Source organism: Anarrhichthys ocellatus, unplaced genomic scaffold (genome assembly GCF_004355925.1).
Source record: "Anarrhichthys ocellatus isolate YVR2014 unplaced genomic scaffold, GSC_Weel_1.0 scaffold26, whole genome shotgun sequence".
Classification (NCBI taxonomy): Eukaryota; Metazoa; Chordata; class Actinopteri; order Perciformes; family Anarhichadidae; genus Anarrhichthys; species Anarrhichthys ocellatus.
The window spans coordinates 2861489-2886202 of NW_022280056.1; the positions used below are offsets into that span (position 1 = coordinate 2861489).

Genomic DNA, 24714 nt, shown 5'->3' on the forward strand with positions numbered 1-24714 from the left:
CACACACACACACACACACACACACACACACACCTGTTCCAGCTGTAGCTGTGTGATGCGCTGGTTGAGCAGGTCTCCGATCATGATCTCCACATACGGATAACTGGAGCCTGAAGTCGGCCTCTGAGTGCGAGTTGACTGGACCTCCTTCAGAGGGAAACGCACCATGGCCTCCTATTCACACACACACACACACACACACAAAACAAATATATGTATGAATACACACACAAACAGCAATGAAAAACTTACAATCTTACTCTGACAGAGAGATATGCACAATACAGGATTCAATAGATAAAAGCAGACAGCGAACACAACGACCAACAGGGGGAGCCAAATTCTGTATTTTGGACTAATTCTGTTTTTGCAGAAGTTTGCTTTTTTGCGTAAATTGATCTTGGCGACATTAAATGAGTAAAGCTTACAATGAATGCTGTTACAAACACTCAGCTGAGTGCTGCCATATTGTTGAATGTGAATCATGCGACGTTACACAGACTGAATCTGTGCTTGAGTGGATGATTTGTATGCGTGACTGTGAGTGAGTGTAACATACATGAGTATCCTTGTGAAGAAAGTGCAGTCCGTTCAGATTTAGAGCCAGGATGCACGGGGCGTGGATGGAGGCGGAGCTACAGCTCTGGATGTAGAAGAAGGAGGAGCCGAACATGGGGAAGGCACTGACCAGACCTGGGACAAACACAGGATGGGTCACTTTTACTACGGTAGCACATTCAACCCAAGAGTCACTTATTTTGAAGAAAAGCAGCTACACGACAGGTAAGTGCAGCTTAAAACAATTATTATCTTCATTACTCTTCAATGTAACTAAGCCGTTTATATCTACATATATTTATATCTAGCTGTGGTCTTACCGAGGAACTGTGCACGAGCCTGGTTTGGGTTTAAGGGCTGGACCTGCTGCATGTGTTGAGTTGCCATATTCAGCCAATGCTGTGAACCCTGTTTGCTGTAGAACTGTGGGGGGATGCACTCCTGCATCTCACGCCTTCAATCACACACAAAAAGCAAACCGGTGGTACATCAGAGGAAGCAGTTATAAATTAATTTATTAAACTTGTTTATAAATATAAATAAAGTTTTGTGGGTGATTGTAAGCATCTGTGTACGGAGGGTCAGCTGTGTGAAACTGACAGGAAAGATCACAGCACTGACACTGCTAGATAAAAAAGTAAGTGTGTGTATGTTTATGTAGACGGTATTTACAAGGTGGGCAGGTAGACGGTGTCCTTGGCACGGTGCTGCAGGGCAGCCAGTCTGGCGATCTGCTGCATATGCGGGTCACTGGCCTTACCATGAGGAACCACACTCAGCAAGGCCTTCAGGTAGTCTGGCAACACCTTCACAAGAGACTCAGAGTTTACTTTACTGTATGCCACTGCTCATTTTGTGACAGGAAATTCAAAATCTTGACACATCTTCCGTGTGTGTGTCAGACTGTCCTAGTTGAAGTGAGTCCACTGTCACACAAATGGCAAAGCTGACATCAGCTGATGGTCAAGCTAACAACACGGAGGCGTGGATCAGGTCCTCCAATGGAGAACGTCGGACAGAAATTCTGCCAACGGGCCTATAGAGGTAATATTTAATGTACCTCCATGTCTAAATCATTTTAAAACCAGCCACACGGGAAGAATATGAGCCAAAACGTCAGACCGGATTAGCTCGAGTGGAAACAGGACATAGGCTTCATTTCATAGATCTTTACCTGATTGTAGTGCATGGTGACATAAAGCTCGTTGTCGAGTTTCAGAGCCAGACTCCATATGACTCTCCTGAACCACAGACTGTAGTTGGCGTCCACTGGCTCTGCCTCTGTAGCAATGTCCAGGATGTATTCACGCTTGTTCAGGGGACGCACGTTCTGACCTTCACAGAAACACACTTTGATTAATGTCTGTAGTGTATTGGTCAATATCAAGAGTGTTTGCATTGTAGGTTTGTACTATGATGCGCTAGATCCTCGTTAAACCTTTGTGTGTGACCAAAAAGACGGCGTATTCATCCAATGCCTCCACCCTGTGAAGTCCCATCTCGTAGCAGAGCTCCTCGATGACATCCAAGGCAACCTGAAATAAAGAAATTCAGCAATGCTGCAGTCATGTTGATCTACGAATGCAGCAACTGTTTTCTGTCCAATATGAAATCTACACTCAGGTCTAACAAGGCTACAATACAATGATGCTTTTCTTTAGAATTGATCATTTCACTCCGTGTGTGTGTGTGTGCGTGCGTGCGTGCGTGCCTGCGTGTGTGTGTGTGTGTGTGCACATCACTCACGGAGCACGTCTTGATTTTCAAGTGCCGTTCGATCCCACCCGGCAGCAGGAACAGCTGTCTCTTGGAGCTCCGCCCAGCCTGCACACAAACAGCCAATCAGAAGAGAAACGTAATACGAGTTCACACCAGCATGGAGTGTACAGCTGTTACTAAGAGCAGCTGCTAAACTCACACTTTAACACGACAGACACCTTAAGTAGAAAAGTATCAATACTACTGTAGTCTAATTAGTGTTGTATAAGTTAACAAATCCTAAAACTTAAACTTCTAAACATTCATGCATAATTTATGATACGATATACATTGTTTATGACAAAGATAAAGCTCAAATGATAAAGACAAGTAAGCTGAAATAAAATCTACTGAATTGTAAATTAAATGTTTTTTTTCATTAAATATTCTAACATCTCATTACATTACAATTGCATGCATATATTGACAATGTAACATTGGCTTTTATGGCTGTTTTTGATGCATTCAGAGGAACATATCTATTACATTTAACAAAGTTATGAAGCACACAGCAATCATTACATTATTAGTCTTTTGCTTGTGTTTTCTTTTAGATTTGGTGCACATTTTTCCATATATAAGCCCTTTAAAGAACGCTGCATGACTGAATTAAGAGACTAACCAGCATAGCTTTGAGTTCCATGCTGTTGGGATACTGTATACGTCCGCCATATTGAAAAGTCCTCCTCAGATTCTGCTCACATGCCTTGGCAACACCTGTGAATTAAGAGCAGCACATCGGTTATGATTTGAGATGTGTTAGGTTGTTGATGGGCTGCAGCATCTTTTCATTGGACTTGATGGCTGGTTTGTCTACCTTGGTACTGCATCCCGGGGCTGTCGCAGGCATCCTGCAGGAACTTCAGCAGAAACGGCTTCATGACATCAGAGCAGCGATGGAAAGCTGCCAGGATGTACAGCAGTCTCCATCCTCTCTGACAACTGTCACTACACAGAATACACACACAGCTGTAAAATGTAAGCCTCTCTACGGCCACGCTAGAAGTCCTCAGTCAGTGTGTGATGTAAAATGTTGAAGAGTCTCACGGTTTGGAGCTGGTGTTGGCGGTGACTTGCTTCATCAACTGGCAGTAGGCTTCATCTTTTATCAGGCCATGGTCCCCAATTAACTAGATTCATGTCATTGAAGACAACAATGTCGTTGATGTTTTCCTTCAATTTCACTTAGATACATCACTTGTAAGTCAATCTGTTTATCGTCTTAGTATTTTAAAAGCCAATCAAATATGTAAGAGAGTGTGTTTGCCTGTGTACCTTCAGTATAGTGGTGACCAGGTCCTGTTCAGTCTGACCTTTCAGTGGGAAGTCTCCCATGAACTTCATTATGCCTGGACAAAAAACAATGAGGAAAGAAATTTAGTAAGAAAACAGAAAAAAAGGGAAGTCTCCTTTTCCTTTCTCCTTTTCTTTTCCTCCATCTCTCATTCTTTGGGAACTGTATTTTTTTTCTACAACAGCAAATTCTGTACCTTCCTCTTCTACCCCCTATCTGTACCCATCCCTCCTTTCCTTACTCTACTCTCACCTAAGAAGATGTCGGCAGCCAGTCTGTTCATCCCGCCGTCTGAGAAGTCGATCAGAGACTCCTGGATCGGAGACTGGAGGGACAAACACACAACAAGGAAACAGGTCTTGTATTGTAATGTATTTGTGCAGCGGTACAATGGACAACATCTTTGAAAATGAAGAAGACATGTTACAGAATACAAAGACATTTTTGAATGCTTTGAAGCAAACTCAGCTGTTTTACCTTGGAGAATTTGACCATGTCAACAGGGTCCCTGCCCTCCTTCCCCTTTTTGGCTTTATGATCACTGTGGGGAAAACACAGGCAGCAGTTATGATCTGTGCATGTGTAAATGCCCATTGACATGTCCATGATACTTTCACATATTTTCACAATATTTTTGGCAGCATGTGTGTGTTTGACCTTCTGTTCCTCTGCGCCTCTCTGAAGTACTTCTTGGCAAACTCAGCCATGTGGTACTGGCCGCTGTGCAGAGGCAGATCGTCCAGTTCGACACTCAGACTGTCCCCATACATCTCATTTACTGCCTGATACACACAAACAAACACACAGCAATACAAAGCAAAAAAATAAGCATCATGTTTCTGTGTTGGTTGTTTAGAAAAATACAGATGTAATGTGAGTTAAAAACTTCCTGGTCTGCACCTCTGTGGAGAGGTCAAGCTCATGGGCAGCTACCGCTGAGCCCATCGCCACAGCAATAGCAGCTGATGCAGCGACTCGTCCCTGTCTGTCTCGAGGCTCCACGCGCTCAGCAGGGAGAACCAGAAAGTCTGGAGCGGCCACAGGACGCACGTACTCGCTGGGAAACGCTCCAGATTTTCCATACACAGCCCCGAACCGCCAGCCTGTACACACACACACACACACACACATACACACACACATACACACACCAGAAGTTATACGAAGTGTCTCGTATAAAAAACACAAAAAAAACTCATCAAGTGTTATAAACAAACAACAAAAATGTCACATGCAAAACACAGAAAACCCAAAGTTTTTTCTTCAAATAATCTGTTGTGTCCAATTAACAAGAGAAAAAACAAAATATTCACTTTAAGTTTTTCAGCTTTTGAGGCATACAAAAGTTCAGTTAAATCAACGACATAAAAAAAAGGCAAGGACATCGAAAATAAGGCTCGACTAAAATACTAAACTAGACAGCAAACAGACACACAACAGATCCCACCAGGCTGTAACGGTCCTGCAAAACCCACCAAACTCAGGAGTGTCTCTCTTTAGCTCCTCCAGAAGCATGACCTTCTTCCTCACTATGCAGCCGTAATGTTTGCCTGAACACATACATACATATGCACATAGACACACACACACAGAGCGTGAAGCACAGAGAAGCAGTGACATACTGTACATGGCTCACAGAGATACAGTCCTCAGTGCCTGAGTGATTTTGAGTGTACGTCTCACCGGCCTCCAGCCCATCCATGTGCTGCAGTCTGATGATGTCTCCTTTGTGGAAGCTGAGCAGCGTCCTGTCCTCAGTGACGTAGTTCCTCACCGCCACCACGTACTCTGAGTCCTGACAGAGATGTGACATGTTGACAAAGACATGCTTTATAATCCCCAGTGGTTCACAGACGGTGGTAATAAATCAAGTGAGGAGTCATTTTTTCATAGACTTCTATACAATCAGACTTCTTTTTGCAACCAGAGGAGTCACCCCCTGATGGCCATTACAGAGGATGCAATTTTAAGACACAACCGCATTGGGTTCACTTTTCAGACCCGGAGGTTGTCGCTTGGAGTCTCCTTTGAAAGTAACGCCGGTGATGTCATAGCGGTGTCATCAGGGTTATCTCAGATTGGGATTGAGACTCAAAATTTTCACAACTGTTGAGCTTTAGTAGTGAAAGACTGGACTACGTGTAGCTGGTTTGTTCCATTATTGTTTGAAAGATATTGTTCTGTCATCCTCACATTTTATTTTATATTTCTTTCTCAGCATCACTTTTAACATCTTTTGTTTTTATCTGTTATCTGTTTAACCTGCCATATGGATCTCTTACCAATAGTTTTCTGTCTAACCCGTTGTTTATTGCACTCACTGCATTCCTCTGGAAATAAATGTATTCTCCTTTATATAAAACAACTGAATAAATAAAACAATTGCACTTCCAACTGCTGAAAAGTGGACATACAGAACAGTCCAAACATGGTGACAAAGAGCAACATTTTGAGTTTTAAGACTCTTCAGCATGAATAACTGTATTATCAACAGACACACACTCACACAGACGCCCTCTGACCTTCTTGAGCTCTGTGAGGAAGTAGTCGATCATGTGCTTGACCTGCGGGGCCTTGGCCGAGAACAGGATCAGCTTCTCGTTGGTCAGGTTGAACTCCAGCATGTTCTTAGATGGAATCGACACGAACAGGATGTCCGAGTAGCTGAGCAGGAAGTGATGTGTGAAAAAACCAGGAAGTCAACATACAGGGGTCTCGGGTCAAATCACTGGCGCACGAGACACAGACAGCTGGAAAGAAACGTCACTCGACTGACTTTTTTGGGGTTCATTTTATTTGAATTATGACTTTAAAGAGAATAGAAACCCATTCAAGACAACTATGAATAGCAAAGTTCCCCTCCTCTCATGTTTAGTTGGTGTTCAAGAACTAAGGCGGACTATGAGGCTCACCTGTAAGGCCTCAGCACTCTGAAGTAGTCTGAAGCAGAGCTACTCCTCACCATCTTCAGCAGCTTGATGCCTTTATCAGACACAGACAGCACCTGCACACCTGTCCCCACACTACCCTGGAAAACACACACACACACACAGACACACAAACACACACACACAATCACATGAAATAGAGTACACAGACACACGATAAAATCTAAACCGAGTGAAGGTTGAAGGCTGCTTTGAGAGGGAATGGCGGCACTTTTCAGTTTAACTCCGATATGGCAAGAAAGAGACCAGAACTCACAGAGGCTGGGAAGAGGCGGGAGAAGTAAATCTCCCACAAGTCTCTGGCCATGACGACCGCTTTCTTCTTCGCGTTCTCGTCGTGCGTTCCTGACACCTGGTCCACTTTGTTCTCAGCTGTCAAAGACACAGAGAAGGAGTTTAAGTTATCAAATCTAGAGAGTTGAAAAAGTATTTCACATCTTGTAAATGTTGAAAAGTATAGTGTGTAGGGTCTATGAGTCATTACATCACAGAGTCAAGTTATTTACCAAATAAAGCCTTCATCTTCTGTCTCTCCTCCTGGGTGATTCGGATGCAGGCCTCAGAGAAGGTGTCATGTACAACCTGCAGGACACAATCAGGAATAAAAATCACTTTGGGATCATTTATTGCTGCTGTGAATAAGTATCGGCATTGAAGCAAAGGTCAATCATACCTAAAGTACCTAAAGTGTTTCGAGAAAAGAAACCATAGAGAAATCCATCTAACTCATTAGCATAATTACCATAAACTAGACTTTGCTATGATGACAAACGTAAAAAGTAAATGTAAATAAGTAATGAATACATGAATCAACCTGTCTGAAGATCAGGTCCAGAACCAGTGGACTGTTGAAGGTCTCTTTAGGATAGAAAACCTGCATGAATGGAAATATTAATTTTGATATTAAATAATCAACACGATGATATTAAAACGTTGGAATGTTGTTACATTTTCAGCACAAGTAGATCTATGAAGATACAACATGTCTTACAGTGTGTGGTTCAGCATGCCATTTGTTAGATTTTAGGGCAATATAGATAATTTTTGTCCACTCATGTTTAATGTGCTTGTGTATGCTCATGAAACACACCTCTTTCCTCATGTAGAGTTTCCACGGGACGTTGGAGTACGTATAATATTGATCACTTGTCCTGCTGTGGAGTTGAGTCTGAACGATCTCCTTCTCTACTGGCAACTCTCTAGAGACTAGAAATACACACACACACACACACACACACACACACACACACACACATTCACATGCATGTGTGAAATGAGTCAAGAGCTTTCTGTCATTCTGCTGTTTATTGCTGGGGAATGATGTCACATTAGTGTGTAAAAAGATCACCTGGAGGAGGGGCGGGGCTTATGCTCGAGCTAGTTGGCCCCGCAGGGCGAGACTTTGTCGTCTTTGAAACCTTAAGTCCTCCCTCTTCTTTACGTAGGAAGGATTGAGGCTTCCTTTGAGTCTGAGACAATAAAAAAAAGTCAGATATTATTTTAGTTTGTGTGGAAGTGCATGTATGTGTATGTGTGTGTGTGGTAGGTGCGGAGTTGGGGTACCGGTTGTGGTGGGTTTGACATCTGATCTTTAAGGATCTCCATAGCTTCATCATGTGGGTCTGACTTCTTCCCAAACATCTTTCCATCACCTTTCCTACACACACAAACACACACACAAATTATTAGACACACCATAACAAGCATTAATATTTTTGCTAGGAAATCATTAGCGTGTTACCTCTGTGTGGCAGGTCCAGCAGAAGTTGTTGCGTCAGCAGGCTGGTGGTGTTTGATGATGTCTTTGATGTCGTGGCTGGGATCGATGCGCTCTGTGTTACCTGCACTGGATCGGACCACGTCCTCAGGAGGGGGGCCACGTGTTGGACCCGGAATGTCACTTTCTATTAGATCAGATGTGCAGATGTTTAACAATTGAATTCAGCAGCTGTTGGATTCAATTTTGGGACTAGTTCCATAATGAAATATATAAATATGTTGGTGGGCATGTATCAGTGCTAGCATTTCAATAATTTTCATGAGGGAAGGGCAGCGACAGTAATCAGACAGTAGAGAGATAATAGAAAACAATGCAGAGAGAAAGATGCAACAAAGATCCTCAGTCAGACTCAAACCGGGGACGTTGTGGTTCATAGTTGGCGTCTTAATCCCTAAAGCTCAAGGGCACCCCCTAAAGTCATATTTGAAGACCTCCTGCAATTTGATGCAGTGGGTTTTTTAACAAAAATCAAATCAAATCACAAAGTCACAATGCATCAACATCATTCTTTACAGTGTTGTTGGAGTACTTGAGTAACTTTTAGTTTTAAAAAACCCAGCTAGAAAAGCATGGGGCATCCTGAAGCTTCACTGTAATCAGGGCATTCTAACCACACAACACATCTGCAGGTTAATCTGACCCCGAGAGTGTGAAACATACTCATTTGTCGCTGAACAGCAGCAGACTTGTACGGCGACTCTTCTCTCTCTTTGGTCTGCAGAAAAACAGGAAGTGATACAGATGAGTACGTTTTTATTCCAAGACAATATTTCCATCTTTGCATACATGCTGGCAGGTGTTCATGCAGTGTATGTGTGTGTGTGTTTACTCACAGGGCTGGTTGTGTGTGAACGCTGTGGCAGGTGTGTGTGATAATGTGAGGGTGGGGACAGGGACGCCGGGGCAACGGGGGGGAAGGAAGCCAACATCTGCTGCTGTATCGCGATGGCCTGCATGGTCATCTGCTGGGCCTGCAACACACACACACACACACACACACACACACACACACACACACACACATACCATATATTTTCATGCAACTCACAAAAATACTTCAACAGTAATATCAGAGTTGTCCATAAAAAGTATAAGAAGACAAACCAGAATGATAGCTTGCTGGTTGATGATGGCCTGTTGCTGTTGAGTCAGTACTGTCTGCTCCGATCCTAGAGAAGTACAAACATAAGAACACAGACATCATTTAGTAAAGATGATTCTGTTGCAGAACAACAGTAGAAAAACACACACAGCTCACAGCAAAAGACCCTGTAGGCTCCTCCTCTTCAAACAAACTACACAGAGGATCTTTACAACCTCACAATGAAATGCGAGGTATAAAGAAGTTCTTTAGGACTTTTATCGAACACACAAATTGTGACTCCACAATGCCAACATGCTTCTGGCCAAACATGCTGGAACGCACACCCGATCACACCTGTCATCACAGGCAAGCCTGGAACCGCAGGCGTGACAGGGAGCGAGGGCACCGCCGGCAGGCCGGGAACGCCAGTGACGTGGGATGCTACATTATCTCTATCGGCAGCGGGTGCACGAGTGGGCGACGGGTTGGGTGCTACACGTGTGGAAGGAGTGACAGTGGAAGAAGTCTGTTGGTTGTTGGGGTGTTGGGGAAGGTTGTATTGGTGGAATTGTTGTGGCCGTTGTTGAGGTTGAGGTTGAGGCTGCTGTTGCTGCTGCTGCTGTTGTTGATGTTGCTGGTGTTGGTGCTGTTCGTGGTGATGGTGGTGGGAGGGGATTGGCATGGCAGGGATGGGCGGCATCATTCCTCCTGCTACTGGAAGCACTGGCACCGCTTGAGGAGCGACAGGTCAGGGAACATTGTAAGAGTTAGAAACACTGCTGCTTCCAGGACTCTGCCTCTGTTTCACATGGATTTAAAGCTAGGGTTGGTCATCTTCTTCAAAAACACTTTGTTGAAATTCTCATCACATCCGGACAGCAATCAATAAATCAAATGCAATGACAAGAATCTGTAGATCTGTGGCTGTCGGAAGGACTGTAATGATTGGACGACCTGCCTGTCTGCGTGATCGCACTTTGCACTCAATGTGCGTAATCAGAGTATTTTGGGGGAGTGGCTTTGGAGGGAGGCCTGAAGGGACATACTGTCCGTTTCCAACTTAGCGACTTACTCTCTAGATTTAGCTACTTATGGAGCGAGTGCTGCTAGCTGCTTTCATTGGAAAAGATATGGCAACAGAGAGAGAATGAGAGTGACAGACGCCTATAGAGAGTAAAGGAGTCATCTGTGGTTACAGTGAATGGCTGTCCATGCATTATCTATGAGGTTAGGCTGCTCATTTGAGCCTCTAAGCTACAGTTTAATGTTGATGAACTGTACACCTGAACGTTTACGCCTCAGTCCTGGTCAGTGTCACTGACACACTTTAGCCCTCACCCTGTAACAATATGGAAATAAAAAAGCAGTGAGTTGAAGTTGGGTATTTTGAGGAGGAATTATCATTTAACCTTCAAACCATGTGTCTGTAACGCACCCAGCATAATGTCTGAGTGGACATTAGCATGACCTCATGACCTGGCAATCAACAGGGTGCATGTGAAGGTAGATTTCTAACTATTGTCAAAAATTCAGTTATCAAGAGAAAATTTTGTAAACTTCATTTAGACAACAAAGAGATGTCTGTAATCTATTTTAAGATTCATAAGAGAAAAACTGCTGTTTAAAGATGATGGATTTAATTCACTGCAGTAGCTTACATGAGCATAGAATTCAAAATGCTGTCAGATTGGAATTTGTATTATAAAATTGTGGAATTTAACAAACTACATTTACCACAATATGAACATTTTGAACATAAGAGATGTATTTAGCGAGAATTTGCAGTAGCTGTAATCAGTAAAACGTTTTGATGCACTGAGGGCTCAATTTTTGGTCATTCAAAAATCTGTGTGAATCGTTTGTGGAGGACTGAAGGTTTAGAATGCAGTCTTGTGTCAACTGAGCAAAAAATGTGGGAGGAGATCAATTTAATTAGTAGAAACATACAAACATTTCTGCTCACTTGGGTCTGCATTTTGGTGAAAGTTGTAAAGACATGCGACTGATTTGTTATGAATTTTCAACGTTTTAAACTTGGTGGTTGCTGTCGCGCCACCATCAGGACTATCGGCCCACAAAACCATTTGAACAAGTTTATCACTGTGGTAAAGCATTCAATTATTTGCCTTTTATATATCTGCTTTATATCTGTACTTTGACGAGGGAATGAAGGTTGAAAACAGAGTAACCCAAAACATTTGAAACTTGGCACTGGTTCCAGCATTCAGGAGAATATTTATCCATCTAACTATTTGTCAACCTGAGACTAATGCAGAGGATTTAAAACCAATTTAGAACTGAATCACTGAATTATTTAGAGCTGAATTATTGATGTCAGTGGAGAGAAAAAGGACAAAAGAATGACGAGAAAATAAAAAACATGGACTAAAAAATGAAAGACAAAAGAAGAGTAAAAAAATAATCTGTGACTACATGGAGTTGAACACTGAGCAAAGACATAAATCTAAATAACAAAAACACAAATCCAAAGAAAGACAAACAATTTGCACAAACATTAAACGTAACTAACAGAAAACACACACAAACTTGAGTGTTTTACCTCCGGGATGTATTCCTGGTGGATACGGCCGGCTGGGGATCGTTTGATTCTCCCCTTCTCCTCTTCCTCCTCCTGTGATGCCGATACCTCCTCCTCCCTTCATCCTTGCTGACAAACCTCCAGTTTTTTCCATGTCCTGGTAGCGAGAGAGAAACAGGTAACAGAGATTCAGCAGATGGAAAAGGACCGTTGGAGATGTTGAGAAAGCGGAGTTTGAGATACATGAAGAGTAGGAAGAGAAGTGTGTGTGTGTGTGTGTGTGTGTGTGTGTGTGTGTGTGTTTGAAAAAGGAGAGACTAAGGGAACAAGAGTGGAGTGTATTGTACTGGTTGACTCAGACCCTCTGTGAGTGCGTCAGTAGAGATATAGGAACTAAATACTCTGCATGAGTACCGTACACACTGGAGGAGAAGCTCCAGCACACACACAAGTGACAGAAACTCCTAAAGAGGTGGTACGAGTCTCCAACAAACGCTTCTGCAACATAACAAATCCCACTGCCTGAACACAAAAAAACAAATCGCTATTTACCACAACAAAATGCTTTATTTTTAAAGTGAGGTGTTTTACATTTCAAGCAGCAGCAGTTATCTGACCTTAGCGTGAGCAGCGGTCAACGAATGCAGAAGCTCAAACTTCTCAAACTTCAGAAACGTCTAATGTTACCACCCACACTGTTTCATTGATGGCTGATAATAAAAACCAAAGACGTCTCATCAAAAAGGGTCTCGAGGACTATTTTATGAAAATACAACTCATGAGAACCCTAATTAACACATTAAACATACCTGCACTGACAGAACAGAGCCGTGCACGAGTGCTGCCTGCTGTTGCAGTTAAATACGGTAGGTCACTCAGTAACCTAATCACCCCTCCTGTCTGCTCCATTCATACACAAACAGAAGCAGTGATCACATGTTCCACTCATCCATCAGCACTCCGCTCTGTTCACACTCAGAGGGCAGATCAGGTGGAGGGAGCATGACGTGACAGTTTTTTATGCATTTCAGAGCTGCGACCTAAGAGAATTTCCTTCGTGTTTTGATATGTTTTATTCCCAATTTATAATTAGATTGATTAGCCAATAAAAGGTTGTTTTCTTCTGATAATAATGAAAACAATGCAAATCACGACGAAGTCAATTCATTCCCTACACCTGCAATGTTTTACAGCGTAACAAACTAATTGATTAATCAACTTATTGTTTCCACGTTTATGTATTTCTAAAGCAGGAGGGAAAGTATGTTTAGGATGTGATGCTTCTCGTCAGTACTTACTATGCTGCTGTCTGACAGCACCGGGTCAAACAGACTGTCCAGGTAGCGGTCCATTCCTCTCTGAGTCTGACCGTCACTGAACGCATCTGACTCTACTGGACACAGACAGACAGCAGAGTAGCTGTAAACATGTTCAGGACAGGACTCACATCTGACCTTGTCTGCAGATACAATAGATTTCTACACTAGCTGTTGTGCATATTCATATTGATAGATGCATGCAGAAAAGTTGAGGACTTTTCTGTGTGTGTTTGTGTACCGTGGCTGTAGTAACCGTCAGAGTCAGGCAAACTGTAGGCCGGTCTGCTGTTACGGAGAGGAAAGGCAGGAGGAAGCTCCTCATCTGACTCAAAGCCACTGCCAAACAAAGCACTGAGAGGAGAGGAGAGGAGAGGAAATAAGAGAGGAAAGGAGGGGAGAGAGGTGAGAGGAAGATGAACAGGACGAGAGGAGAAAGGAAGAGGAGAGAGGAAGACCAGAGGAGAGGAAATGAGAAGAGAGGAGACGAGAGAGGAAGAGGAACAGGAAGAGAGGCAAGGAAGAGAGAAAAGAGAAGAGGAGAGAGGAAGACAAGCAGAGGAAGAGAGGAAAGTAAGAGAGGAGCGGACATGAAAGGAGAGGAGAAAGGAAGAGAAAGAGAGGTGAGGAGAGGAAAATGTGGAATAGGTAAATTAATTTCTTTGGTATTTAAAATATGTTTAGAAGCATGTATTTGCCTGTGTTTTGTGTACTGACAGGCCGGCGTTTGCTCGGACTCTGGCGGGGTCGTCGGTGCTGATGATGAAGTAGCTCTTCTGCTTTGGGAAGTCAGGAGGAAGCTCCAGGTCTGCAATCAGGTCCATCACATAGTCGTGACCCGCTAACTCCACCCACTGGCCGTGCTCCTTCATCAGAACAGAACTCCCCCTCCACCAGTCGGACACTCCCCTGTGAGATCACACACTTCAAATACCTCGCATTCAAAGCATTACGCGCTGTACAATATAACTGTATTTAAAGTGAAAATGAATATCATGAAGCTGGAGTTTTAAATAAAATGAGTTATAAATACAAATAAGACACGAAGGTTTGAGTAGAAAGAATAAAAAAATACAGAAGGTTTCAAGAAGTTATTCACATTTAATGCATAAACAAAAAAATAGGACATACAACTACAAGTAGCAGAGCCATGAGCTGAACATACAGAAAATAAATCAGTTTAACCTTTGTGTCTTGTACTTAATATGAGATATCATCACCTGTGACGCAGTATGTGCCCTGCTAATTCTTCTCCACTGGTCCAGGAATGAGCCGGACACAAGAATGACCCTCCTACGGAGAAAATAAACAAAGAATACATATCATACATACTGGTACGTACATGAAATCTGACCGCTGCATTTGACCCATCCTGAGCACTTAGGAGCAGTGGGCTGCTTTAAAGCATCCGCGGAGCAACTTCAGTGTCTCTTGCTCAAGTGCACTTCCATATGCGGACAGAAGGAACAGCGGGATCGACACGCCAACAAATCACACAAATTAAAAATCACACCAAAGGCAAAATACAATAAATTGTGGAATTCAACGACAGAGAGCCGTGTAGTTCTATTACCTGATCCTGAGTGTGAATGAATGACTAATAATCAAGAACTGTAATTGATCCCACTCATTAAAAGTGCTTATCTTTGAAGCTTGTGCTCATTTAAACTGTAAGAAACCTGAGAAAGACAACTTACATGATATTTTAATAAAGTGGGAGATTTATGTACAGCTCAATTCAAAGGGAAGAATTAAATGCGGTTTATTTTGTGAATATTTGTGTAATTGTCTGTGCCTGATCTGGTCTCAGTGTTCTAGCATTAAAAACACAAGGAAGTGAAAACTGCGTGATGTAATTAAAAAAAAAATGCAAGATGCATCTCACCGTCAAAACAGTGCACGTGCAACACCAGGTTAGCCTTCTTCCTATTGGCTGTCCACTCCAGCAGCGACAGCGGATAGGTCCGTGCAGTCTCGGGGGTGGAGCCTGATCCGAGCTGTGTCTTCTGATTGGCTTGGATGAGTCTGTGTTGCAGTAACGCCTGGCAACCAGCAGGGGCGTGGTCAGACACAAACCTGGAGGGAAAGGACACCTGAAGTTAAACGTTTGCCCCTCTAACTCCCTGTAACTGAGGCATAAAGGTAAAGATTGTTAAAGGAAGTTGTTTTAGTGAGCTGCAATCTTTTTGTTTACATTACTACCAAACCCCCGTTTGCAGGTGAAGGTATATTTTCAGCAACAGGATTTCTGTTCACATGTGTAAGAGACGATGTCTTACTTCAGCAGATATTTATCCATCTTGGTCGACGGCGCAAAGCTGCAGACACACGCCAGCAGCAGCAGCCAGCCTCTCTCGGCATTGTCATAGTTCACGTTCCTCCACACCTGGTTGACGACCTGAGCCAGGATCTCGTCCTGTAACTCTGGAGTAGACAGGCCCCTTTGGATGATGTAATTCCCAAACATGTTTTCTTGTGCCCCGTTCAGGTGAGGATCCCCCATGAAACGTAATACCTGAAAGCAAAACAAAGGCAAAAATTATGACTAACTCTGGATATCTTACTGGCTTGTCGCATGGTGTGTATTGTTGTACTGTAACGTAATACTTTCAACTTGTCTGGATTTCTGCCTTGCTGTCAATTTGGGACGAGCAATGACGAGAGAGAAATGCTATGAAAATACATTTTCCTATGTCCTGGCCACTAAGATCGGTATGTTATTGATTCACAGTATAACGTGTACAGCTTAACTAATGTTTAGAAAGTTGTCTCATAGAACAACAATGACACAGAAGCCGGGACTAGATGGTGAGACTGGGCAGCGAGACAATGGAGACCTAGCCTTGGCTGTGTGTGCCTGTTTCTTTGTAAAGGACAGCAGTGCAGATTCATGGGTAAATGGAGTCCGCCTACCATGATGAAGAGCTGCACAGCTTCTCCTCGGAAGTCCTCCTCCACACGGGTCAAAGGTGAATCCAGAGGTGCCATCAACATCCCAAACTTTGGTTCCTACAGAGACAAAGGATTGACATTGTTTTTAGGAAGCACAACAACTGGACATTTCCAAAGGTTACAGCTGGAGAGTACCTGGTGACTGTGCCTGCTGCCATTATCATAAGTCACATTTCTATTGAGCACTGCGTTTTCCTTTTACTTTGATGACATACAGCAGCTGCCTTTACAAAGTATGTACTGCTGTATATAGTATGAATTCAACCGGGACCTACTAGTTCATCAAACTACTTCGCTCATATATCCGCTGCGCAGAGGATTGTGGGTCAGAATAGACAGAAAAGCCTGCTGGCTTGCATACTGCAAAATGCGACCATATTCGGTACATCTTGGTATTTTTGGTATACTACATTTGACATACTATGTATTGGCACAAAATAAATATTTTTCTGGCATACTAAATACTATGGTAGTGTGGTTATTAGAACGTACATTACTACTATTACTGTGACTATAACTGCTGTTTTCATTCTATTATATCCACTGCTGCTATTATTACTATTAGTAGTAGTCATATACTATGATTTCTGCTATTATTATTATAGTTCTATTATATTCACCGTGACTATTATTATTTTTATTCGTCTTTTTTCTATTGTTATTATTATAGCTTTTGTGTTATTACTGTTGTTGCTGTCTTTCTCTCTCCCTCTCTCTGTCTGTCTTTCTCTCTGTCTTTCTCTCTGTATCTTCTTTCTGTCTCTCTTTCAACCCAAACAGTCAAGGCAAATGGCCGCCCACCCAGAGTCAGGTTCTGCCCGAGGTTTCTACCCATTAAAGGGGAGTTTTTTTTCTTGCCACTGTCGCCCAAATGCTTGTTCATGTGGGATGTTGGGTCTCTGTAAATTATAGAGTACAGTCTACATGAGAAGTGTCTCTCGATAACTTCTGTTATGATTCAACGTTATATCAATAGAAATTGAACGTACACATTATACTGCACATTCCAAGCTGACCGTAACACTGTGAGCATACATCTCACCCTAAAGTAGATCTGCACATAGCGGTAGAACGGGTAGTTGTTGATGTCCAGAGGCAGAGTGAGTTGAGCCTCTTCCTGGATATGAGGAGCTTGAAGCAGAGCCAGACAGTCTGAGTGCAACTCCCTCCTGACTAGAAGGAGAGAGAGAGAGACAAGGACAAACGACAAGTCAACCAGCATACATACTGTATACTGTAGGTGCATGGAGTCCTTTAAAGTACATTTCAACAGGAATACTACTAAAAACGAAGACACTACTAGGATACATTTAACATATAGTGTGCTACTTTCTATTACTAATGGACTGTTGAAGCTGAAAGGACATGATATTTCGGGCATTCATTTTTCTCTCATGGTTTATTTATCCGCTGAAGCCACTCCTGTCCCTCTCTGTCAGGACTATTCAAGTCAATCATTGCTGACACTGTCAGTGGTGATGAGATGAGACGCACTCACAGAGCTGAACGAAGTGCTCAGCTATTTGGTTCATGAATAATAATGTGTGTGCACATTAATGTGGACTTCACAAAAAGAAAAGACAGACATTAACAGACCTCCTGCTGCCTGCAGCAAGGCGCCCAGCTCTGCAGGGATCACCAAGTGTGTGACGTTAACCACCTCCCTCTTGGTCAGCTCCTGAACGAGATTTTAATGTTTAATGACCGACTGCCAAAGCCGTCCTGTCTTGTGGGAGTAAAAACATGCTACTTTTACAGACACATTTCTGTATTTTTAAGTCCCGCGTGTATACTGTCCGAAGTTCCATCTCACCATCTCTCTCCTCCTCCTCTCCTCTTCAGCTTTCCTCTGAGCGTTAAACTTCCTCTGCAAACAGATCACAGAAATCACACACTGAACATTTCCACTTCGATCCAGGGCAAGACGATGCTGAAGCACAACATTGGAACAAAAGTGGGTGATATTTTCAACAGTATATCCCTAAGTGACTCATGTGGGCATGGAAAGGTTGCATCCCTTAGAAATGAAAGGAGACATATTGTCCTTTGAAGCGTACCTTGATGTATTGCTTGCGGTTGACGTACATGTGGACGAGAGAGCGGAACCGAACTAGACTCTCCCTCATTTTCACATAGCGCTTCCTGTAGGGCAGAATGAAGAATTGGAGTAACACCATTAACACATGTCTCAGACCTAATGTCATGTTTTGATCCAATTTACTGAGGAACTTTTGTTACATATACAAAGACAAAACCGTTGCAGGCATGCTACAAGTACAAGTACTTTGTTACAGAAGGCACCGTTAGCCTGGCTGGCTGGTTGGAAGATGTTGCTGGCGGGGATTTGTTTAAAGGGCCGTTGCACTTTATTCAAGCCCCAGGTTTCTATCTCCAATGTTGATGAGTGGATCTGTCACAGGCCATGCTTACTCCAGTAATAAATATCATAATGTTTCTTCCTTTAATATATAATATGACCAAAAGATAAAGGTGTTTTCATTTTGCTTACCATTGATTTAAATTACACACTGTCCCTTAAAAAGGACCATAATGTACCATAGTTTAAAAATCTATGTGTTCCCTATAAGACAATGTTGTCTATCAGTATGTGGGTGTCTCCCTTAATTTGTCTTCCTCACTACTGCTGTACACAATGTAGATGGTAAACGTGAGTGGCCTAACATACCGTCTTATTTAAATGTGAGAACCACAATTTCTTTACATGAATACTTGTCCGTCAAATCACCTAAATCAAGCTTTTTTTACTCTGTGGACATCCACAAATCAGTTAAACGTTCTGAAACTAGAGAAGCCGACCTTGTGAGGAAGCCTCGGCTCTGTGCCTGCAGCCCGATGATCTTTTTGCGGAAGGCCACGAAGCGTTTCCTGACGAAGAACATGCGGGTGTACCGCTGCAAGGTGAGAGCCGCAAGTTGACGGGAGCGCTCCCGTTTACACTCCAACAATTGGTAGATGTCCTCCTTCAGAAACAACTGCCACACACACACACACACACACACACACACACACACACACACACACACACACACACACGTTGTTAGCTTGTGTTGCTGGGTATTTTTTATTGCTGAAAGAGGTAACATGAACAAACGAGAGCAGAAACTCACTTTTGTGACTCCTACATGGTAGGCTCCTGGTCTGAGAAGACACAGCTTACTGAGCATTATCACACAGTTCTCTCCATTTGCAGCTGGAGGCTCTCGTAACCCCACCAGGGACTTATACCTGGGGATGACACACATTCACGTGCATGTATACAAACACACAAACAAATGCATTGTCTTATCAAATTTGGCGAAACAATATGGCTTAATGGTAATATAATTATCTCTTATATCTTTTCAGACATGTTAGCTATCACAACCCAAACTAACCACTTAGTGCCTTCCACCATCCAGTGATTGATACTGTGTGTATGTTACCTGAACAGGAAGACGTAGAATGGCATTCTCACAGGATACCCCTCTCGACGGATCCTAATGGTCTCGAGGGCACCTGAGTGTCTCAGCTGGCAGTTGACCAGGTCGTCCTCAAATACACCTGGTTGCTAAACACGGACGTAAGAACATTTGACAAACAATGACTGTCAGGACATAGTGAGGCTGAACTCATGCAAATCAAAATCAGTGTCATCAGTGGCAATACAGAATGTCTGAAAATCTACCTTCATATTATTTGGCTTAATGCAGCGAACAAAAAAAGGGTTGCACCTGAAATGGAAGAATAAATTTGAAAAGTAAAATAACATTTCCTGCTTATTATTCATCATGTAAAATCTTTATAAACTCCACTTTCACATCTCTCAGGATCACCTCTCCATCTTCTCCACCAGCTCCAGTAGGGACTGTTGGAACTTGTTGCTGACGGTGGGAGCTTGGTATTTTCTGGTGACCGTGCTGCTCTTCCTCATGTGACCTCCTCTCTGCTGACCCGTGACCTCAGCGTGAACCAGGAAGAGGTTTGACACCATCTGGAGACACACAACAATTCACACATTTTACTGCAGTTGTTTATGTTCACATGAATTAGATACAGTATCCATGAGTACATGCATATGTTGATATGAAGAAGTGTGTCTCCTCTCACCTTGTTCTTGCTCTGAATGAAAAGGTCCAGGACATCCTGACGGACCTGGTCGTAGTTCTTATCGAGGAACTTGTGAACCTGCGAGTCATTGACATCACTCATTATTGAAAGTCATGTCAGCGAATAGTGGTGGATTTCCTAATTGTTGTTGCTTGTTTACCAGTTTTCTCTCTTACTTTTCCTTAACCTATTCTCAGCCTCTATGGCTCTGTAAATGGCATTTCCGCCAACTCGCCAACAGCAGGTTTTTGTCACCTGAGATGAGCCGATGAGGAGCTGCATACCTGGTAGGTGACCCGGCCGGCAAAGTGCTTGACGGTGAACTCTGGGAGGGGCATCTTTGGCTTCTGATACAGTGGGTTGTTGCCATGGTGATAGTGACACTTTTGGAGGAACGTGTGGTCTGTCGCCTGGCAACAAAAGCAGCAGATTTTAAGTGACATGTACGATAATACTACACGTGGGTGTAACAGCTGTTCAAGTGTCTTCAGCTTCTCTTTCAGTGTCTCCTGCCCCACCTGTGGGAAACAGCTCTGGTCGTCCAGGATCCTCAGTATCCCATGAGGCTTAGCGGCAATGAGGTCAATGCAGGGCTGGTTGTCACTGAAAGGGATGCTCTGCCAGGGGATCTGTTCCCGGCTGTACTCCTCCTGCATGGGGGTCACATGCAATACAATTTCCTGTACAATGATTTCACATGTCTCATTACTGTTTCTAATTGAATCACTAATGTTTCCAGCACTAACAGAGGTATGTTTCTATCCTTGTCTTCATATGAGCATGCAAATGTTTAAGTGTATTTTGTGTATGCGTTAGTGATGTGAAGCATGGGTATGTGCTCGTGTGAGTAGTCGAGTGGCCCTGCAGGTGTGACGTTGACTCACCTGTTCCTCCCTGAACACGATCCTGTTGAAGAAGAACTGCAGGTACTCGTTTGCATAATTAATGCAAAGCTGCTCAAAGCTGTTGAAGGTCAGATCCTATTGGTCACACACACACACACACACATACACACACTGGAGTCTTTCTGCTGTGCAACACAAGAAAGTAACTGACAGGTGATAAGATGTGTTGTACCTCAAATCCGTAAATGTCCAGGATGGAGATGGAGACGGTGTGTTGGCGGGGGTACACCTGAGCGTTGATCCTCTCTGTTAACCAATGGAAGAGCAGCGAGTACAGGATCTTGGCAACAGCATCTCTGGAGAACAAAGACAAACAAGCAAAGACAAACAGCGTGTGGGACAGAATTGTGCTTGGAAATTAAAGTACCTGGTTCATACATAATTCACTATTATCTTTAAAGTGATGTGAGAAAGAAGTAATTGCATAGAAGTTGCAACAGATGCACAAAAATACTTAGATTCATGTCGATTTCCAAAAGAATAGTTTTGTTATTTCCCTTTCAGAATGGTATTACATGAGGAAAGCATCTGGAGGAAAAATAAAACATTTTCATGCAGTGCATGTCTGGTATGTTGCTGTCTCTCACCTGGCATCAACAGCACTTTCCACACTCAAAGGGGTGTAGATCTTGTCCCTCATTGTCTCCTGTAGAGAAGACAGACGGGCTTCAATTTAAAGGCTGCTAAAATCTCATTTTGTACGGTCTGTTTTTACGAGCGATTGGGCCTTCTCTCCTACTTTTGCTACTACGACTGACTCCTCTCCTGTTACGCAGAAATCGTAGGAACCGGCTTTGTAATTAGAAATTCAATTAAACAAGAGACTCTTAGAGTAGTGCGCAAGAGTGTGGCAGGTCAGAGGTTTGAGGAAAGACACTTGACATGTAGCTAAAATCCAAGACACAGTGAAGGTATCAGAGTACGGCGTCAATGCAGATGACGCTACTAAGGCTCATTATTTTTAGCTAAATCAGGATAAAAATTGCATCTTAAATTATTCTTTAGATTACTTTGGGGGTCTCTGTCACCTTATCAGCAGCTTTGTTGTGTTTCTTGACATTTTTACAACTGGAACAAAGAAGAATTTGTTTACTACAAAATGTGGGGAATGGTGTTAAATAACCACTCAGTCCAAGAATGACAAGGACTCAAACCTCTAACACCTGCAGAGATGTCCGTATAGGTACCCGCATTCTAACACACATGCACATAAAACAGTTTGATACTGACTGTGACTTTGTAGGTGATGGCTTTCTGTAGTCCCTCTGGAGAGATCTGCAGCAGCTCTGCCACCACTCTGATCTCCTGAGCACTCACCACCGACGCCACCTCCTGGCCATCGGACTGTGGTGCAGAAATAGAGAGACAAGAAACACACTTGATCTGTCATCTGATTCTGGTTACATATCGCCAATGCTCCTTTTACGTTTATTGCCGTAATTTTTCCATATTAATGTTAAGTTTAGTTCATGTCAAATTTGTAGCTCATTGCATTTTCAATAAAATCAACTGATTGGCCAAAATATTCTAAAAATGTTCAGAAAAATATGCTGTATATATGTTCAATATTTGTGGATTACTTGAATTTTCTACAATTAAAAAATAAACAAAAATCAAATCAAAGATAGAAAGATCACTTTGGAAACACTACCTCATATCTCTGAAAGTAGACGTTGCCCAGGTGCAGTATGGACGAAAGAACTCTAAAGATGGCTGACTGGTCATCAGGGGTGAAGTGAAGGATCTCCATGGCAGCGAGCAGACGCAGGAAGTCCTCTGCGTCATTCTTTCCTGTTATTCCACAATCCCCTCCCTTTACGGAGAGAAAGGTCACAACGGTTTGAGTGAAGATTTCACTTGATCTGAGTATCTCCACATGAGGCAGATGGTGATGCTGCTCTGTCTTCTACCTGGTTGAGGTAATAGTAGGTCTCAGCCTCTTGGAGGTAGAAAGCCTGCCTCTGCTGCGAGGGAAGACCTGCCAGCAACTCGTAGAAGATATGATAGTTCCTCTCATCTTTGGCCTGAGGGGAAAACACACATTTAACACTTCATACTTTAAACATACAGAAAAGTAAAAGATATAAAGTGTCATCTTGTGTATTTGTCCATGTGTGTATCACCTGGAAGACGATACGGGACTTTTCCAGCAGATACTGAGAGGTTATGGCACCACTGATCACACCACTGGACACAGAGAGAGAGAGAGAGAGAGACAGCACAGAGCAAACCAGAGAGGATAACATGCATTTATATATCATAGCTACAAAGTGTTTTACAATAAAAACAGAAAAATGAACTCTTGTGTTTCTATTTCATACTCACTCCTCCAGAAAGACTTCTATGTATTTCCCAAAGCGACTGGAATTATCGTTCCGTACAGTTTTGGCATTTCCAAAAGATTCCAGCAGAGGAGCTGCCTCAAGTATCTACCGAACGTTCAAACACACGGTGAGTGAACAACCAGGTTGAATGTGAAACAGCAGCCTGTTTACCACCATTGTTAAACGCTGGTCTGTGACACACATAAATATGAGTTAACTCAGATCCTGATCAATCAGGTAGCTGAAGGGATGCTCGATGTTTTTTTATAAAGCAAGTCAAAGAAAATTCAGCTGTTGTGGAAACACAACAGCTCTCATGAATATTGTCACACACCACAGCAAAACAAAGCAACCTGCTATTCTTTTAGCCACATGTGAAGATGAATTGTAAAATATAATGTCATGCATCAAACCCTACCTCAATCTGCACCCAAGCAGAGACACGAAGACATGGAAAAAAAGACGCACAGAGGAATTAGTCGTCCTTCAAGACAGGAACGTGTGTGTGTGTGTATCCAAATCTGCTGGCAGCAGTATGTGCATGTCAGTAGTGTGTGTGTGTACCTGTTGCACACGATTGGATTTGTGATGAATTGCTGCTAGGTAGCGAAGGACTAGTTTGGTGGCCTCTGTTTTCCCAGACCCGCTCTCCCCACTGAAACACAGCAACATACATTTAATGGACTTCAATATGACTCAGTAGTTGATACATTATATACAGTGAATCGTAGTGCTCTGCTAAAGCAATCAGAGCAATTTTTCTGTGCATGTCAGACATGCAAAGATATTGTGAAAATGAGTGCCTAATAAACTGTGCTGCTCATCAGCACGGAGAGGGAGGAGACCATGAAAACTATGGAACATTTGAAGGATAAACATATAAAAGTGTTTTCTACCTCAGAATCCTGACACGATAATTCCCTGTAATATACCGAATCCAATATCAGTCAAAATAATTTAAATTATATACTTTTTCAAGTTGATTCCTTTGCAAGCATTCAGGACAGCCCTCCTGCTGAAGGCTACGTTCCCACACACGGTGCTTTTGAAACCTTTATTGGTATAAAGCTTTACATAAACAGCCAAAAGACCATATTTGTACACACTACTGAAAAGACCATTCACACTGACTGTGTGAAATACCAATCT

At 42.8% G+C, this 24714-nt stretch overlaps 1 protein-coding gene across 1 annotated transcript in view; it reads right to left on the reverse strand.

Moving 5' to 3' along the window:
• myo15aa (myosin XVAa) overlaps positions 1-24714 on the reverse strand; it is a 33747-nt gene that overhangs the window by 5341 nt on the left and 3692 nt on the right. Inside the window, exons 6-64 of the mRNA XM_031862433.1 lie at positions 24130-24220; positions 23984-23989; positions 23567-23670; positions 23365-23428; positions 23152-23265; positions 22893-23054; positions 22472-22585; positions 21829-21887; positions 21414-21537; positions 21221-21316; positions 20855-20986; positions 20621-20746; positions 20337-20414; positions 20063-20220; positions 19915-19960; positions 19673-19797; positions 19358-19475; positions 19047-19222; positions 18287-18371; positions 18043-18096; positions 17826-17907; positions 17272-17402; positions 16191-16286; positions 15557-15792; positions 15163-15353; positions 14498-14570; positions 13995-14186; positions 13519-13631; positions 13260-13354; positions 11983-12118; positions 9443-9507; positions 9172-9309; positions 8999-9053; positions 8300-8462; positions 8122-8215; positions 7907-8027; positions 7649-7764; positions 7373-7432; positions 7065-7140; positions 6815-6930; positions 6523-6638; positions 6133-6274; positions 5294-5405; positions 5086-5160; positions 4511-4713; positions 4268-4392; positions 4088-4151; positions 3863-3935; positions 3592-3665; positions 3364-3446; positions 3134-3264; positions 2912-3033; positions 2305-2382; positions 1997-2093; positions 1733-1893; positions 1231-1364; positions 879-1012; positions 560-693; positions 34-174 (exon numbers count right to left, since the gene is read on the reverse strand). Coding sequence (XP_031718293.1) covers positions 34-174; positions 560-693; positions 879-1012; positions 1231-1364; positions 1733-1893; positions 1997-2093; positions 2305-2382; positions 2912-3033; positions 3134-3264; positions 3364-3446; positions 3592-3665; positions 3863-3935; positions 4088-4151; positions 4268-4392; positions 4511-4713; positions 5086-5160; positions 5294-5405; positions 6133-6274; positions 6523-6638; positions 6815-6930; positions 7065-7140; positions 7373-7432; positions 7649-7764; positions 7907-8027; positions 8122-8215; positions 8300-8462; positions 8999-9053; positions 9172-9309; positions 9443-9507; positions 11983-12118; positions 13260-13354; positions 13519-13631; positions 13995-14186; positions 14498-14570; positions 15163-15353; positions 15557-15792; positions 16191-16286; positions 17272-17402; positions 17826-17907; positions 18043-18096; positions 18287-18371; positions 19047-19222; positions 19358-19475; positions 19673-19797; positions 19915-19960; positions 20063-20220; positions 20337-20414; positions 20621-20746; positions 20855-20986; positions 21221-21316; positions 21414-21537; positions 21829-21887; positions 22472-22585; positions 22893-23054; positions 23152-23265; positions 23365-23428; positions 23567-23670; positions 23984-23989; positions 24130-24220 — 6580 coding nt within the window. The remainder of the gene's footprint in view (positions 1-33; positions 175-559; positions 694-878; positions 1013-1230; positions 1365-1732; positions 1894-1996; positions 2094-2304; positions 2383-2911; positions 3034-3133; positions 3265-3363; positions 3447-3591; positions 3666-3862; positions 3936-4087; positions 4152-4267; positions 4393-4510; positions 4714-5085; positions 5161-5293; positions 5406-6132; positions 6275-6522; positions 6639-6814; positions 6931-7064; positions 7141-7372; positions 7433-7648; positions 7765-7906; positions 8028-8121; positions 8216-8299; positions 8463-8998; positions 9054-9171; positions 9310-9442; positions 9508-11982; positions 12119-13259; positions 13355-13518; positions 13632-13994; positions 14187-14497; positions 14571-15162; positions 15354-15556; positions 15793-16190; positions 16287-17271; positions 17403-17825; positions 17908-18042; positions 18097-18286; positions 18372-19046; positions 19223-19357; positions 19476-19672; positions 19798-19914; positions 19961-20062; positions 20221-20336; positions 20415-20620; positions 20747-20854; positions 20987-21220; positions 21317-21413; positions 21538-21828; positions 21888-22471; positions 22586-22892; positions 23055-23151; positions 23266-23364; positions 23429-23566; positions 23671-23983; positions 23990-24129; positions 24221-24714) is intronic.